We start from the raw sequence: 16338 nt of genomic DNA on the forward strand, positions 1-16338 counted from the left end.
TTAGCTAAGAATTCATTTTGATCGATGACGTACATTGAGACACATTGGGCTGCATGTGTTCTTCATTACGGGCTGGCGCTTATGTGTGTGTGAACTGAGTCAAAATATAACTTGTCTGTCTGCGGTCAAAGTATCGACATCCAGTCTTACTCAATATAAGTTCCGCCTATATTGAGTGTCTTACTCAATAATTCTTCAGAAAATGTTTCCAGGAAGAAAGGCTATAAAAACCCATGTTTATTTTTATTCCATTTATATCTCAACCTCCCTTTAATCTTAAAATGGGTAATTGAAGTGAAACTGTGCAAGCATTTGGAAATAAACACTGTTAACCATGAGAATTTGATCAGTGTAACGCCTGAGAGACTCGCCAGAACACGGTAAGAGTTACGCTGGTTACTGAGTGAATATAGTCAGTCTATAGTCTATTTACTGTTGTAGAAACCACTCACCTAATCAAAAGGAAATATTCTCCATGAAAAATTGTTTATGGAAATGTTTTTAAAGCTAAAGATTGTTTTTATAATGCTCACTGTGTGTGTGATCCTGTGTTGTTGTTCTTGTAGTGATGTCACTGATGATGGCTCCTCCTCTTCCTCTGGTGTTTCTGCTCATGATTCACGGTGAGTCGCTCATGCTGGAGAAGATTTTATTGTTCTTTAGTCACTTTTCAAAGTCTTTCTTTCAAATCATGAGTGCGGACCCCCTGTTAAAACCCCTTTCACAAACAAATTTCTGTGAAAGAAAAATCATCCAAATAAAGTAAAAAAATAAAGGCAGTCAGAGCTAAAATTAAAAAATGTTTAAATTCTTCTGATTAGAATTAATGTACAATATTAAATATGTGCATCAATAATGATTATATTAATGTTTTTAATGTGTTAAAAAAAAAAAAGAAAAGAATGTGATGAACACGAGGGGTCAGTAATTATGAAACTATCGTTTTTGTGTGAACTATCCCTTTAATGTGTGTTTCAGGAGTTTGTAGCCCGTGGGTTGATGATAATGAGTGGGGTGTGAGTTACAGTCCTTCACACATCTGTGCACTAAAGGACTCATCAGTGATAATGAGATGCACTTATACATACCCTAGAGGACATCAGATCATGAAAGTGTTCTGGACCAAAACACTGGTAATAGATGATGAAGAGCCTCTAGATCTGTCTGAGGACCCTGAATACAGTCAGAGGCTTCAGTATCTGGGAGATAAACAGAAGAACTGCACCGTCAGACTGAGTCATGTGACACTGAAGGATTCACACATGTACTATTTCAGATTCATCACTGATAAACCTGATGGAAAATACACTGATGATCCAGGAGTGACTCTTACTGTCACAGGTGACTCTGATGAGTTTCATCTCTTCTTCTGCATTATGTTGAATAATAATCAGTGTATGACAGCAGCACTAGATATAATGTGTGTGTTGTGTTCAGATCTTCAGGTGGAGTCTCCTGAGAGAGTGACAGAGGGAGATCCAGTCAATCTGAGATGTAAAAGCAGCTGCGCTCCGACTGACAGAGACACATTCATCTGGTACAGAAACTCACAGCCATTAACTAAGAGAAAACTCAGTAACACACTCCTCCTCAACCCAGTGAGAAGAGAGGATTCAGGCAGATACAGCTGTGCTGTAGACGGACACACTCTCATCTCTCCTGCTGTTCAGCTCAATGTCATGTGTGAGTGTCTATTTTATTTAGTGTATAAGAAAATTATACAGTTCAGAGGGGTTGCTAAGAACATTTTAAAATGCATCAATAACTTCAACACCCTGCATTTATTGCATTTTATGTATTTTCCATTAAACCATAAAGCTATACATTTAAAATGTTACATTGTAAATTAGTTATTAGGCAGATGTTATCAATCTCTCTGAACATCTTTGTTATTTCCTCATCAGTGCTTTGAATCAATAACGGTTTATTGAAACCTGCAGACTGACAATCCCATAGACATATGCATCTATGTATTTATTATGTCTATGGAACAGATAATGAGGGCTTTAAAACTGCAGTGAGCTAAATGAAGGAACGAGTTTGTGCTTTTAAAACTGTGAACAAAATACAAAAGAGCGCAGCGTGTCAAGATGAAAAAACTGGAAAAACAGACGAGGCATCAAGATGTCTGTGTAATGCATTATGTTTAGATAAACCTTTTTTTTTTTTTTTTTTTTATCTATGTTTGTGCTTTTAAAAATGTGAACAAAATTTTAAAAAGTGCAGCATGTCAAGACGAGTTAAAGCTTTAACTTGGCATTCATCCTCTAGGGAATCCTGTGATCTCCATCAGTCCATCTGGTGTAATAGTGGAGGGAGATTCAGTGACTCAGTGAAGTGCAGCAGTGACTCAAACCCTCCTGCAGAAATCAGCTGGATTAAAGGAGGAACACTTGTAGGATCTGGAAGAATCTACAGCATCTTAAAGATCAGCTCTGATGACAGTGGAGAATACAAGTGCAAGTCCAGCAATGAACATGGAGAGAAATACTCTGATGCTGTGACTTTAAACGTCACAAACGTCACAAACATCATGTGTGAGTTCATGATGGTTCAGTAACTGTGACATTAAATCCTCTAAACATTGACTGTGATTTCTGCTTTAGACCCACCACAGAATGTCTTAGTGTCATTCTTAGTTTGTAGGTTTAATTATGATCTTCTCCCTCTTTCAGATCATAGTAATGTTGGTTTGCTCGTCTGGGTAATGATCGCAGTGGCATGTGCAATATTCACTATCATGATCACCATCATACTATATGCAATGTAAATAAAAATGTATCAACAAAGAGTAATATAATTTGCTTTTAGACTAATGCAAAAGTACATGTGAATATTGCACAAAACAATGAAATGACTTGTTTCCGTTTCTTTTTAACAGTCGGAAGAAAAGGATAAACTGTAGATCTGCAATACACGAGTATGAGGTGAGATGGCCAAAGAACCACAGAATGATACTAATAAATCAATTACAGCTTCTTTGTACATGTAGAACACATATATTGTCACGTACTGCTCTGAGACACGAAGCTTGAGGATCCAAATGCAGTTTATTTGAACAGAGGGTAATCCAAAGACAATCCAGAAAACAGGCAAGAGGTCAAAAAAGACCGGGTAATCAGTCCAAACCATAACAGGGTCACAGGGTAACAGGGGACACAGGGGTCGCAGGGGACACGGGGTCACAGGGGTCGCAGGGTCTCAAGGGTCACAGGGGACACAGGGGTCGCAGGGGTCACAGGGGTCGCAGGGGTCACTAGGTCACAGGGGACACAGGGGTCACTAGGTCACAGGGTCACAGGGGTCACAGGGGTCACAGGCAAAAAGGAAAATTCAAGGACAGGCAGAGATCAAAACCAAGAACACGGGAATAACAGACAAACGCTCAGAATTGCAGTACAAACACTAAACAAGACTTTGCAGAGAATGAATGTGAAAACCAGGCTATTATAGGGTGAGTAAACAAGGAAATGAGACACAGGTGAAAGTGATAATGGATGATAGTCTGAACTGAGGATTATGGGGAATGGAGTCTGTGGATGTGTGGTGATTGTCCGGGTTGGTTGATGGTAATCCCAGGCACTCTAACTAGTGATCGTTACATGCATATATATATACACTCAGGATTGTACATGGTTTTATGAGTAGAGACTGTTGAGTGATTACACTTTTGATTATCATGGTAACAATTTAAAATCTTTTACAATCATTTTTTTTTTCTTCAAAATTTTAAATGGTAATAGTCCTTCTCTCTGTTCTAATGTAGAACGATCCCAGACCTGATCCCAGTGAAGGCACATATGCAGCTCTTGACCTCAAGTCCAGATCATCTGACCTCTATGACACACTCACAGTAAGAGAAATATCAAAAACGTCTCGGGTTACGACTGAACAGAACTGCGTCGAATGACACTTTGGGGGAATGCCCCTCAGCGTAGCGCCATTGGTGTTGAGTCATGACGTAACGTGTGACGGCATAAGCGGAAGCTACAAAAGGACGCCGGCACACAACAGAGTTAGCTTCTGTGATGAAGCAAGCGCTCCCAGGCAGGGGAAGGCGTGGCGAAGGGAACCAACGCAGTTCTCATTCCCTTTTTCAGGGAACAAGATTACAGTCGTAACCCTAGACGTTCCCTTTCGAGGGAACTCGAACTGCGTTGAATGACACTTTGGGGGAACGAGTACCCACTATGCCACAGCGAGCCCTGCCTGTCCCAGTGTGAAGCTGCGCACAGGCACACTTAGGACGAGAGCACACGGGTGCCAGGTGTAGATGGAATGTCCAGGCTATAAAATCTAATGAAAGTGTGAGGGGTGGCCCATCCTGCTGCATTGCAGACTGCTTGGATCAGGGCCCCTGAGAGGAGGGCTCTAGAGGACGCCATGCCTCTGGTCGAATGAGCCCTCACGGCCAAAGGTGAAGGCAAATTGCGCACCTGGTAGGCCATAGATATAGCTTGAACAATACAGTTGCTTGGGCAACCCGAAACACACTAGCAACTGGTCTGACTTCCTCTGAATATATAATTTAAGAGCTCTAACAGGGCAGAGCAGATGAAGTCTCTCCTCATCCGCCGTCACGTGAGGTGGAGGATGAAAAGCCTGCAGAACCGTAGGCTGTGCCACATTCGATGGCACCTTAGGCAAATAGCCCGGCCTGGGATGTAGGATGACTTTAATGTCGCCTGGAGCAAACTCCAGGCACCCATTGGATATAGAGAGCGCCTGAAGATCTCCTACTCTCCTAGAGAAGTAATGGGCAACAAAAAAGCCATCTTAGGGAAAGGTTCTTGGCGTCAGCTGAGCCCAGAGGTTCGAAGGGGGCCTCAACCAACCCTTCGAGAACCACCACCAGGTCCCAAGTGGGAACCCTGGAACGAGCCACAGGTCTCATCCTCCAAGCCCCACGGAGGAAATGTACAACCAACTGCTGTCTCCCCAGAGGCCCATAACCCAGAGGAGCGTGGAAAGCCGAAATGGCAGCCACGTGCACCTTGGGTGTGGACGGGGTAAGACCAGCCGAGAAGCGATCTTGGAGGAACTCCAGCACTGAAGCCACTGGGCAGTTAACTGGGTCCACCTCACGCTCTCTACACCATACGGTGAAAACATTCAATTTTAGGCCATACAACTTCCTCGTGGAGGGAGCTCTAGAGATGAATATGGTCTCCACTACTCCTGCTGACAGGCCAGCCTCTCGGTACTGTGCCCCCTCAGGGGCCAGACCCACAGTTTCCATAGTTCCGGCCGAGGGTGAAATATTGAGCCCTCTGCCTGTGTCAGCAGGTCCCTCCTGATGGGAATCTCCCATGGAGGGCCGTCCAGGAGCGATATTATGTCTGAGAACTATACTCGGGCCGGCCACAACGGGGCTACCAACAGTAGACTGATCCAGTCGCGACGGACCCTCTCTAGAACTCCCAGGAGCAGAGCAATCGGGGGAAATGTGTACAGACGCAGCCTTGGCCACGTCTGTACCATGGCATCCAACCCCAGCGGGGCTGGATGTGTGAGGGAGAACCACAGCGGACAGTGGGTTGTCTCTTGAGATGCAAATAGATCCACTTCCACTGGGCCGAACCTCTGACATATCGACTCCACCACGTCGGGATGGAGTCTCCATTCTCTGGGCCTCAGCCCCTGCCTTGACAGGATGTCTGCTCCCTGATTCTGATTCCCCGGGATGTATGTTGCTCTGAGAGACAACAGTTTCCCTTGGGACCACAGGAGGTTTATATAGGCCACCACTGACATACTGTCTGACCTCACAAGGACATGATGACCTTTGAGGTCTGGCAGGAAGCTCCTCACACCACCAACATTTCCAGGCAATTTATGTGCCAGGAGGAATGATGGTCCTGCCATAGGCCTCTCATAAAGCGGCCGTCCATGACCGCGCCCCAGCCCGTGAGGGAGGCGTCTGTTGAAACGGCTTTCCGGCGACATGGGGCCTTGGGACAGAAACCAAGCTTTCTTCCACATAGATAGGGAACGAAGGCATCTGTGCGTAACCCTGATCATGTGGAATGGGTTTGAACCCCTTGGTTTTCAACCACCACTGCATAGCCCTCATGTGCAGCAGGCCGAATGGAATGACATTGGACGCTGCTGCCATGAGACCTAACACTCACTGGAAGTGTTTGACAGTGATGGCTTGGCCTAGCTTTATCCTGGACTCCGTGGCCAGGATGGATTCGATCCATGCAGGAGATAATTGTGCCCGCATCGTGACCGAGTCCCACACCACTCCCAGGAACGTGGTTCTCTGGGCTGGTGCCAACACGCTTTTCTTTGTGTTGAGTCTCAACCCCAAGCTCTGGATGTGGGCGAGGACGACATCTCGATGCCGAACTGTCAGCTCTTGTGACTGGGCCAAAATCAGCCAGTCGTCGATATAGCTGAGCACCCTGATGCCCTGGAGCCTCAGCGGTGCTAGAGCTGCATCCATGCATTTGGTAAATGCGAGAGAGAGCTAGGCATTTGGTATTGGGAAGAACCCAATATTGGTACGCTTCACCCCCGAAAGCGAACCTCAGGAACTTGCTGTGAGATGGAAGGATGAAAATGTGGAAGTATGTGTCCTTTAGATCTATGGTGACGAACCAATCCTCGAATTGAATTTGGTTCACGATGATAGGAATGGTGAGCATCTTGAACCTGAACCTCCACAGAGACCGGTTCAAGTGCCTGAGATCTATTATTGGACGCAACCCCCCATTCTTCTTGGGAACTATGAAGTAGCGGCTGTAAAACCCGGACTCCCTGTCTGGTGGAGGAATACGTTCTATAGCCTCCTTTACCAACAAGGAGTTTACTTCTTGTTTCAATACCCGACCCTGCTCTGGGTCGACTACAGTCCAGACCACCCCGTTAAACTTCGGTGGGCGGAAACCGAACTGCACTCTGTACCCGTTTTGAATGGTGCACAGGGTCCAAGGAGAAATATTCATGAGATTTTTCCACACATCGAAATATTTTACCAAGGGAACCAGCCTCTTGAGGCTGGCTTCGGGTATCAATCAGGATTCATTCTCGACCCCCTGAAGCGGATCTCCGGCAGGGTTCGACCGAAAATGATTCTCGATGGGCGGACGCGATTGCTGCCTGGCCGCAGGCCTGTGGGGCAGACAGTGCAGCGTGCGTTCACTGGAACCCGATGCGGCCCGAAGCGTAATTGACGGTGGGAAGTCGACATCGATTTCTTGCGGGCTCTGTGGAGGAGGCGACCTTGATCACTCCAACATGGGTGGGGCCACCCACAGAGAGCCTAGGCTGGCTAGGATCTCTTTGACGAAGCCTTTTTTAGTCTGCAGGACGGTCCTCAGGTCGCCCTTCATCTGCTGAGGCTTTGCCTGAGAGCGCCGTCTATGCCCCCAAGCTCGTTGAGGGGGGGCTGTAGACGTGACGCTCTCTTTTTGCACCTGTCTGTAGGCGGGGGAGCTGGTGAATGGCTGCGGCTGCCTACTGAGGGCAGGCTCCTTTGAGTTGGTACGGCGAGGGAGGTATTGTTAACCCCCTGAGGTCGGCTATCGCGCCGGCGCGATGGGCTCGTTTTTTTCCTTATCAGTGCAAAAATTAATCAAAATACTAATATTAATTTTTATCTTATATGCTTGTGTTATACATCAATCGATCCTGTTAAGTGTGTATTTTTTTTGTGTATACTCATAATAAAAACAAAGTGTTGTGCTTTTTGCCAAATAAAGAAAAATAAACACGAAGCGAGTTCTGCCTCCTCTCTGTCAGTGAAGTCCATTCTGAAACGCGTCCGAAAATGAAACATAACTCAGCGAATACTCAGTCAAACAGGCATACAGACACACAGGCATGAAGCTTGAATTCTCTTCTTTTAAATGAAGTAATTTTTATAAAAAACAAATATTCTCAGTTTATGCAATCTGTATGAAAAGAGCGAGATGTCAGTCGTTCTCATCTCAGCTAATTATTTTTAATGTGACCCCGCCCACGGAGAGCGCGCGCTATTCAAATGACTGAGGCAATCCATGCAACCTGTGAACGCCCCCATAATGAATGAATGAATGGCAGAGATGCGTTGTTTACCACAACTGGCAAAAGACGGTTTAAATTTGAATCGCGTTTCTGTACGTGTGTGAATGAATGTTTCGCTTTTAGCAAACTGTATTGCTATACTGAGTAAAAATCGACTGAAATATGTTGAAATAAAATGTATTTGTGTAAGCAATATTAAACTGCAAATTAACATTTATATTTCTTATAATAAAAACGAAAGATACTATGTTACAGACATATGAAAGACAACATTTCATTGATTAGTTTTGGATAGATTATACATTTTTACTGTAAAATATCTGCCACCTCAAATAAGCTTTTGTTTGCCATTTTTTGCTCATATGTTAAATATAGTATGTTTTGTCAAAAATAAAGTAATCAAATAATATGTTATAGTGTTTATTCCAATGTAGCCTAGGCTATATTCAAGTAATGAATCCTTAACTTTGAAATATGTATGATAAAATGTATACTTTAGTTTTTACAAAGAAAGATTACACTTGAATTGTTGTTGTAATTGTAACCTTTTTAATAAAACAAATAATATTTACAAGGTAGATGTAAACAAACTATTAAAAGGTAAATATAAGCCTTTTCTTTAAATAATTTTTATTGTGTTTTATTAGTGACAAATTTGGGGAGAGGGGGAGGGAGGAGGGAGGAGGGAGGGGACGGGAGGAGGGAGGAGGAGGGAGGAGGAGGGAGGGGGAGGGAGGGAGGAGGAGGAGGGAGGGGGAGGGGATGAGGAGGAGGAGGGAGAGGGAGGATGAGGAGGAGGAGGGAGAGGGAGGATGAGGAGGAGGGAGAGGGAGGATGAGGAGGAGGAGGGAGAGGGAGGATGAGGAGGAGGAGGGAGAGGGAAGAGGAGGAGGGAGAGGGAGAGGGAGAGGGAGGGGACGGGATGAGGAGGAGGAGGGAGGGGGAGGAGATGGAGGAGGGAGGGGGAGGGGACGGGATGAGGAGGGAGGAGGGAGGAGGGAGGAGGAGGAGGGGACGGGATGAGGAGGAGGGAGGGTCGAGCTAGCCTCCGCTTTGAACGTCAAAAAGAAGTGACGTCACCCAGCATCGCTTAGAGCAGCTTTAATATTTGGGCTTTTCTAACAAACTCTGGAAATATGCAACAGTGGATAAAATTAAAGCTTTGATGAACACCTCAGTCTATTAAAGTCTCCAGTGATGATTATTTGTAGAGCAACTTCTGTGTACGTGTGTTAAGGCGAGGTCAGTCATGTTGGTTTAATCCGTTTGACTAAAATAACATTTTACGGAGCCCCTAAAGTCACATGGTGGTGGAAATTATATTTCTATGCTTTTGCGTTTTCTCTCAAATCCTTTGCATTACCCATGCATGCAACTTTTGCGAGCACTGAAATATAATTTCTCCCCCCATCTCATACTTTTGAATCTCCATGTCCTTTTAGGGGTTTTGTATTAAGCAATATTAGCTAAGAATTCATTTTGATCGATGACGTACATTGAGACACATTGGGCTGTGCATGTGTTCTTCATTACGGGCTGGCGCTTATGTGTGTGTTGACTGATTCTGGATGAGGTCATTTCCTGTCCCTCCCACCTTGACTGCCCACCACTTCCTGTCGCTATTCTTTTCGCCAATAAACTGAAGGCAAAAATTCCCTCAAAGATGTCAAAATATAACTTGTCTGTCTGCGGTCAATGTATCGACATCCAGTCTTACTCAATATAAGTTCTGCCTATATTGAGTGTCTTGCTCAATAATTCTTCAGAAAATGTTTCCAGGTAAAAAGGCTATAAAAATGTAGTAAAAAACAAACAAACACACGTTTATTTTTATTCCATTTATATCTGAACATCCCTTTAATCTTAAAATGTGATTGTGAATGAAATGAAATGTGAATTCAAGTGAAACTGTAAATACGTCCTAGATGTTAATAAATCTTTGTACTAGACCAATCAAAGTGGTGGACAAACTTCTTCATATTGTTAAACATGTTGAGTTTAATGACTTTTTAGATATCAATAAATGCCATTGGATCATGATGAAAAGTTGTCTTAAGTTGCTTGTGTGGGCATGAGTGAAGAAAGAGGAAGAAACATTTACTGTTTGTGCAAACATTTTGAAAACACTGTTAACCATGAGAATTTGATCAGTGTAACGCCTGAGAGACTCGCCAGAACACGGTAAGAGTTACGCTGGTTACTGAGTGAATATAGTCAGTCTATAGTCTATTTACTGTTGTAGAAACCACTCACATAATCAAAAGGAAATATTCTCCATGAAAAATTGTTTATGGAAATGTTTTTAAAGCTAAAGATTGTTTTTATAATGCTCACTGTGTGTGTGATCCTGTGTTGTTGTTCTTGTAGTGATGTCACTGATGAAGGCTCCTCCTCTTCCTCTGGTGTTTCTGCTCATGATTCACGGTGAGTCGCTCATGCTGGAGAAGATTTTATTGTTCTTTAGTCACTTTTCAAAGTCTTTCTTTCAAATCATGAGTGCAGACCCCCTGTTAAAACCCCTTTCACAAACAAATTTCTGTGAAAAAAAAATTCATCCAAAAAAAATTGAGATAAAATTAAAAAGAATAATTTTATTATACTACTACTAGGGGCAGTCATGGCCTAGTGGTTAGGGAGTTGAACTGGTAACCCAAAGATTGCTGAACCAGTGGGAACCAGAACCAGTGGGAAATGACTGAGGTGCTCTTGAGCAAGGCACCTAACCCCTAATCGCTCCCCGGGCGCCACACAAAGGCTGCCCGCTGCTCTGGGTGTGTGTATCCACGTTTGCAGTGTGTGTGTTAACTACTCACTACTCTGCTCCTAATGTGTGTGCATTAACTTGGATGGGTTAAATGCAGAGGTCAAATTCCAAGTATGGGTTACCATACTTGGCCGTCACGTGTCACTTTCACTTTCACTTTCAATAATAACTTTAGATAAATGTTTAAATTCTTCTGATTGGAATTAATGTACAATATTAAATATGTTAATCTATAATGATTATATTAATGTTTTTAATGTGTTTAATAGGTTAAAAAAAAAGAATGTAATGAACAAGAGGGGTCAGTAATTATGAAACAATCGTTTTTGTGTGAACTATCCCTTTAATGTGTGTTTCAGGAGTTTGTAGCCCGTGGGGTGTTGATAATGATTGGGGTGTGAGTTACAGTCCTTCACACATCTGTGCAGTAAAGGACTCATCAGTGACAATGAGCTGCACTTATACATACCCTAGAGGACATCAGATCAAGAAAGTGTTCTGGACCAAAACACCGGTAATAGATGATGAAGAGCCTCCAGATCTGTCTGAGGACCCTGAATACCGTCAGAGGCTTCGGTATCTGGGAGATAAACACCAGCACTGCAACGTCAGACTGCATCATGTGACACTGAAGGATTCACACATGTACTATTTCAGCTTCATCACTGATAAACCTGATGGAAAATATACTGGTGATCCAGGAGTGACTCTTACTGTCACAGGTGACTCTGATGAGTTTCATCTCTTCTTCTGCATTATGTTGAATAATAATCAGTGTATGACAGCAGCACTAGATATAATGTGTGTGTTGTGTTCAGATCTTCAGGTGGAGTCTCCTGAGAGAGTGACAGAGGGAGATCCAGTCAATCTGAGATGTAAAAGCAGCTGCGCTCCGACTGACAGAGACACATTCATCTGGTACAGAAACTCACAGCCATTAACTAAGAGAAAACTCAGTAACACACTCCTCCTCAACCCAGTGAGAAGAGAGGATTCAGGCAGATACAGCTGTGCTGTAGACGGACACACTCTCATCTCTCCTGCTGTTCAGCTCAATGTCATGTGTGAGTGTGTCATGTAGAGTGTTGTCGAGAGGCTTGAGAGAAGCTTAGGAAGGCTCAGTACAAAGGAGTGGTTTTCAAAATGCCAGTTGTGGTTTATTTTAGAAGCAGCATTTCTCAATGTGCAGTACACAAAGTAAAAAAAACAAAAAAAACACTAAATGCAACAGACACTGGTGCTAAAAGCATAAAGCAAAGATGCTGTGAGCAGCAAAACTGGCACTACACAATGCCTAGTGGCACATCCACAAAATATCGATATGTCTCACCTCAGACAGGTTCAAACATTTGCACAATATATACAAGAGGCAACCTCCCCCAAACATGCTCAGACAATGGTTTAAATATACAGGTCTCCCGCCAAACACCAGTGGGACGAACCATTGTCACGGGGTGGAACCTTTCCCCGTGACACTCAACACTCAATTACACAGCAAAACATTGGCACCTAAATAATCAAGAACTCATTTCTGACATGCAATAATCATAATACAAACATGCATAACATACAAACACACATTCAAACATTTAACACCTCATTGCACTTATGGCTCTTTCCCTCTTAACAAAATGGTACTTTCTGGCTAGCACTAGGCTGGCACTCTAGTGATGATGTCATTAACCTAGTTCATCATCACAGAGTGTCTATTTTATTTAGTGTATAATAAAATTGTACAGTTCAGAGGGGTTGCTAAGAACATTTTTAAATGCATCAATAACTTCAACACCCTACATTTATTGTATTTTATGTATTTTCCATGATTAAACCATAAAGCTATACATTTAAAATGTTACATTGTAAATTAGTTATTAGGCAGATGTTATCAATCTCTCTGAACATCTTTGTTATTTCCTCATCAGTGCTTTGAATCAATAACGGTTTATTGAAACCTGCAGACTGACAATCCCATAGACATATGCATCTATGTATTTATTATGTCTATGGAACAGATAATGAGGGCTTTAAAACTGCAGTGAGCTAAATGAAGGAACGAGTTTGTGCTTTTAAAACTGTGAACAAAATACAAAAGAGCGCAGCGTGTCAAGATGAAAAAACTAGAAAAACAGACGAGGCATCAAGATGTCTGTGTAATGCATTATGTTTAGATAAACCTTTTTTTTTTTTTTTTTTTTTTTGTTAACCTATTTTTCATCACCACTTCACTAGGGTGAAGAATTTATATTAAGTGCAAGAATTTATATTAAAATCTATATTATTTGACATTTATAATATGAGTGAATCTTCACAAATATCAGGAGCATTAGACAATAATCAGGGGCTTGAGCCACAAAAGTAGCTACTCACCAATTGCAGATTACAAGAGGACAATCTGTCCTTATCTTCTGAGCTATTCTGAGACGGGTATGAAGTCTGTGGTCTGAAGTCTGTGGTCTGAAGTCTGTGGTCTGAAGTCTGAAGATTAAAAATGAAATTTCAAATATTTCTCCTGTAGATCCTCCAGGGAATCCTGTGATCTCCATCAGTCCATCTGGTGTAATAGTGGAGGGAGATTCAGTGACTCTGAACTGCAGCAGTGACTCAAACCCTCCTGCAGAAATCAGCTGGATTAAAGGAGGAACGCTTGTAGGATCTGGAAGAATCTACAGCATCTCAAAGATCAGCTCTGATGACAGTGGAGAATACAAGTGCAAGTCCAGCAATGAACATGGAGAGAAATACTCTGATGCTGTGACTTTAAACGTCATGTGTGAGTTCATGATGGTTCAGTAACTGTGACATTAAATCCTCTAAACATTGACTGTGATTTCTGCTTTAGACCCACCACAGAATGTCTTAGTGTCATTCTTAGTTTGTAGATTTAATTATGATCTTCTCCCTCTTTCAGATCATAGTAATGTTGGTTTGCTCGTCTGGGTAATGATCGCAGTGGCATGTGCAATATTCACTATCATGATCACCATCATACTATATGCAATGTAAATAAAAATGTATCAACAAAGAGTAATATAATTTGCTTTTACACTAATGCGAAAGTACATTTGAATATTGCACTAAACAATGAAATGGCTTGTTTCCGTTTCTTTTTAACAGTCGGAAGAAAAGGATAAACTGTAGATCTGCAATACACGAGTATGAGGTGAGATGGCCAAAGAACCACAGAATGATACTAATAAATCAATTACAGCTTCTTTGTACATGTAGAACACATATATTGTCACGTACTGCTCTGAGACACGAAGCTTGAGGATCCAAATGCAGTTTATTTGAACAGAGGGTAATCCAAAGACATAATCCAGAAAACAGGCAAGAGGTCAAAAAAGACCAGGTAATCAGTCCAAACAAAAACAGGGACACAGGGTCACAGGGTCGCAGGGGTCACAGGGGTCACAGGGGTCACAGGGTTGCAGGGTCACAGGGTCGCAGGGTAAGAGGGACACAGGGTTGCAGGGTCGCAGGGGTCACAGGGTCACAGGGGACACAGGGTCGCGGGGTAACAGGGCCACAGGGTAACAGGGACATAGGGTTGCAGGGTCGCAGGGGCCACGGGGTAACAGGGGCCACAGGGTAACAGGGACACAGGTTCACAGGGGACACAGGGGTCACAGGCAAAAAGGAAAATCCAAGGACAGGCAGAGATCAAAACCAAGAACACGGGAATAAAAGACAAACGCTGAGAATTGCAGTACAAACACTAAACAAGACTTTGCAGAGAATGAATGTGAAAACCAGGCTATTATAGGGTGAGTAAACAAGGTAATGAGACACAGGTGAAAGTGATAATGGATGATAGTCTGAACTGAGGATTATGGGGAATGGAGTCTGTGGATGTGTGGTGATTGTCCGGGTTTGTTGATGGTAATCCCAGGCACTCTCACTAGTGATCGTTACATACATATTATATATATATATATATATACTCAGGATTGTACATGGTTTTATGAGTAGAGACTGTGGGGTGATTACATTTTTGATTATCATGTTAACAATTTAAAATCTTTTACAATCTTTTTTTGGTGATAGTCCTTCTCTCTGTTCTCCTGTAGAACGATCCCAGACCTGATCCCAGTGAAGGCACATATGCTGCTCTTGACCTCAAGTCCAGATCATCTGACCTCTATGACACGCTCACAGTAAGAGAAATATCAAAAACATCTTGGGTTACGACTGTAACCTTTGTTCCCTGAGAAAGGGAACGAGAACTGCGTCGAATGACACTTTGGGGGAATGCCCTCAGCGTAGCGCCATTGGTGTTGCGTCATGACGTAACGTGTGACGGCATAAGCGGAAGCTACAAAAGGACGCCGGCACACAACAGAGTTAGCTTCTGTGATGAAGCAAGCGCTCCCAGGCAGGGGAAGGCGTGGCGAAGGGACGCAGTTCTCGTTCCCTTTCTCAGGGAACAAGGATTACAGTCGTAACCCGAGACGTTCCCTTTCGAGGGAACTCAAACTGCGTCAGATGACGTTTTGGGGGAACGAGTACCCACTATGCCACAACGAGCCCTGACTGTCCCAGTGTGAAGCTGCGCACAGGCACACTTAGGACGAGAGCACAAGGGTGCCAGGTGTAGATGGAATGTCCAGGCTATAAAATATAATGAAAGTGTGAGGGGTGGCCCATCCTGCTGCATTGCAGACTTCTTGGATCGGGGCCCCTGAGAGGAGGGCTCTAGAGGACGCCATGCCTCTGGTCGAATGAGCCCTCACGGCCAAAGGTGAAGGCAAATTGCGCACCTGGTAGGCCATAGATATAGCTTGAACAATCCAGTTGCTTGGGCAACCCGAAACACACTAGCAACTGGTCTGACTTCCTCTGAATATATAATTTAAGAGCTCTGACAGGGCAGAGCAGATGAAGTCTCTCCTCATCCGCCATCACGTGAGGTGGAGGATGAAAAGCCTGCAGGACCGTAGGCCGTGCCACATTCGATGGCACCTTAGGCAAATAGCCCGGCCTGGGATGTAGGATGGTTTTAATGTCGCCTGGAGCAAACTCCAGGCACCCATTGGATATAGAGAGCGCCTGAAGATCTCCTACTCTCCTAGAGAAGTAATGGGCAACAAAACAGCCATCTTAGGGAAAGGTTCTTGGCGTCAGCCGAGCCCAGAGGTTCGAAGGGGGCCTCAAACCAACCCTTCGAGAACCACCGCCAGGTCCCAAGTGGGAACCCTGGTACAAGCCACAGGTCTTATCCTCCAAGCCCCACGGAGGAAACGTACGACCAACTGCTGTCTCCCCAGAGGCACATCACCCAGAAGAGCGTGGAAAGGCGAAATGGCAGCCACATACACCTTGGGTGTGGATGGGGTAAGACCAGCCGAGAAGCGATCTTGGAGGAACTCCAGCACTGAAGCCACTGGGCAGTTAACTGGGTCCACCTCACGCTCTCTACACCATACGGTGAAAACTTAACATTTTGGGCCGTACAACTTCCTCGTGGAGGGAGCTCTAGAGCTGAGTATGGTCTCCACTACTCCTGCTGACAGGCCAGCCTCTCGGTACTGTGCCCTCTCAGGGGCCAGACCCACAGTTTCCATAGT

The 16338-nt window shown here is 43.9% G+C and overlaps 3 protein-coding genes across 6 annotated transcripts in view; all 3 read left to right on the plus strand.

Moving 5' to 3' along the window:
• Window positions 1-347: 347 nt before the first annotated feature.
• Window positions 348-1912, plus strand: LOC311076596 (uncharacterized protein; the record flags this gene model as incomplete). Its single annotated transcript, XM_084104932.1, has 5 exons — window positions 348-380; window positions 567-623; window positions 979-1341; window positions 1438-1683; window positions 1905-1912. The coding sequence occupies exons 2-5, from the start codon at window positions 569-571 to the stop codon at window positions 1910-1912; spliced, it is 672 nt and encodes a 223-aa protein (XP_083961058.1). The 5' UTR covers window positions 348-380; window positions 567-568.
• A 143-nt stretch (window positions 1913-2055) lies between these two features.
• On the plus strand, window positions 2056-4045 carry LOC311076086 (uncharacterized protein). The gene is made up of 4 exons (XM_084103972.1): window positions 2056-2537; window positions 2676-2766; window positions 2882-2927; window positions 3767-4045. The coding sequence occupies exons 1-4, from the start codon at window positions 2228-2230 to the stop codon at window positions 3908-3910; spliced, it is 591 nt and encodes a 196-aa protein (XP_083960098.1). The 5' UTR covers window positions 2056-2227; the 3' UTR covers window positions 3911-4045.
• A 6102-nt stretch (window positions 4046-10147) lies between these two features.
• Window positions 10148-16338, plus strand: part of LOC311076074 (sialic acid-binding Ig-like lectin 13) — a 62922-nt gene continuing 56731 nt past the window's right edge. For 2 of the 4 annotated variants that reach the window (XM_084103949.1, XM_084103951.1), the window contains exons 1-8: window positions 10148-10191; window positions 10378-10434; window positions 11134-11496; window positions 11593-11838; window positions 13290-13544; window positions 13683-13773; window positions 13889-13934; window positions 14842-14928. In XM_084103949.1, coding sequence (XP_083960075.1) covers window positions 10380-10434; window positions 11134-11496; window positions 11593-11838; window positions 13290-13544; window positions 13683-13773; window positions 13889-13934; window positions 14842-14928 — 1143 coding nt within the window. In that variant the 5' untranslated portion in view covers window positions 10148-10191; window positions 10378-10379. The remainder of the gene's footprint in view (window positions 10192-10377; window positions 10435-11133; window positions 11497-11592; window positions 11839-13289; window positions 13545-13682; window positions 13774-13888; window positions 13935-14841; window positions 14929-16338) is intronic. The other 2 variants (XM_084103946.1, XM_084103950.1) reach the window with 1 other exon arrangement.

Source organism: Abramis brama (genome assembly GCF_963993115.1).
Source record: "Abramis brama genome assembly, chromosome: 25".
Taxonomy (NCBI): Eukaryota; Metazoa; Chordata; class Actinopteri; order Cypriniformes; family Leuciscidae; genus Abramis; species Abramis brama.

What these genes read in the sequence shown, in the direction of transcription:
- LOC311076086 (XM_084103972.1), top strand. Translation starts at nt 2,228, where the DNA reads ATGTCAAGACGAGTTAAAGCTTTAACTTGGCATTCATCCTCTAGGGAA. An exon ending in ACCATCATACTATATGCAAT is followed by an intron (nt 2,767 to 2,881) that starts GTAAATAAAAAT and finishes TCTTTTTAACAG; the next exon opens with TCGGAAGAAAAGGATAAACT. An exon ending in CTGCAATACACGAGTATGAG is followed by an intron (nt 2,928 to 3,766) that starts GTGAGATGGCCA and finishes GTTCTAATGTAG; the next exon opens with AACGATCCCAGACCTGATCC.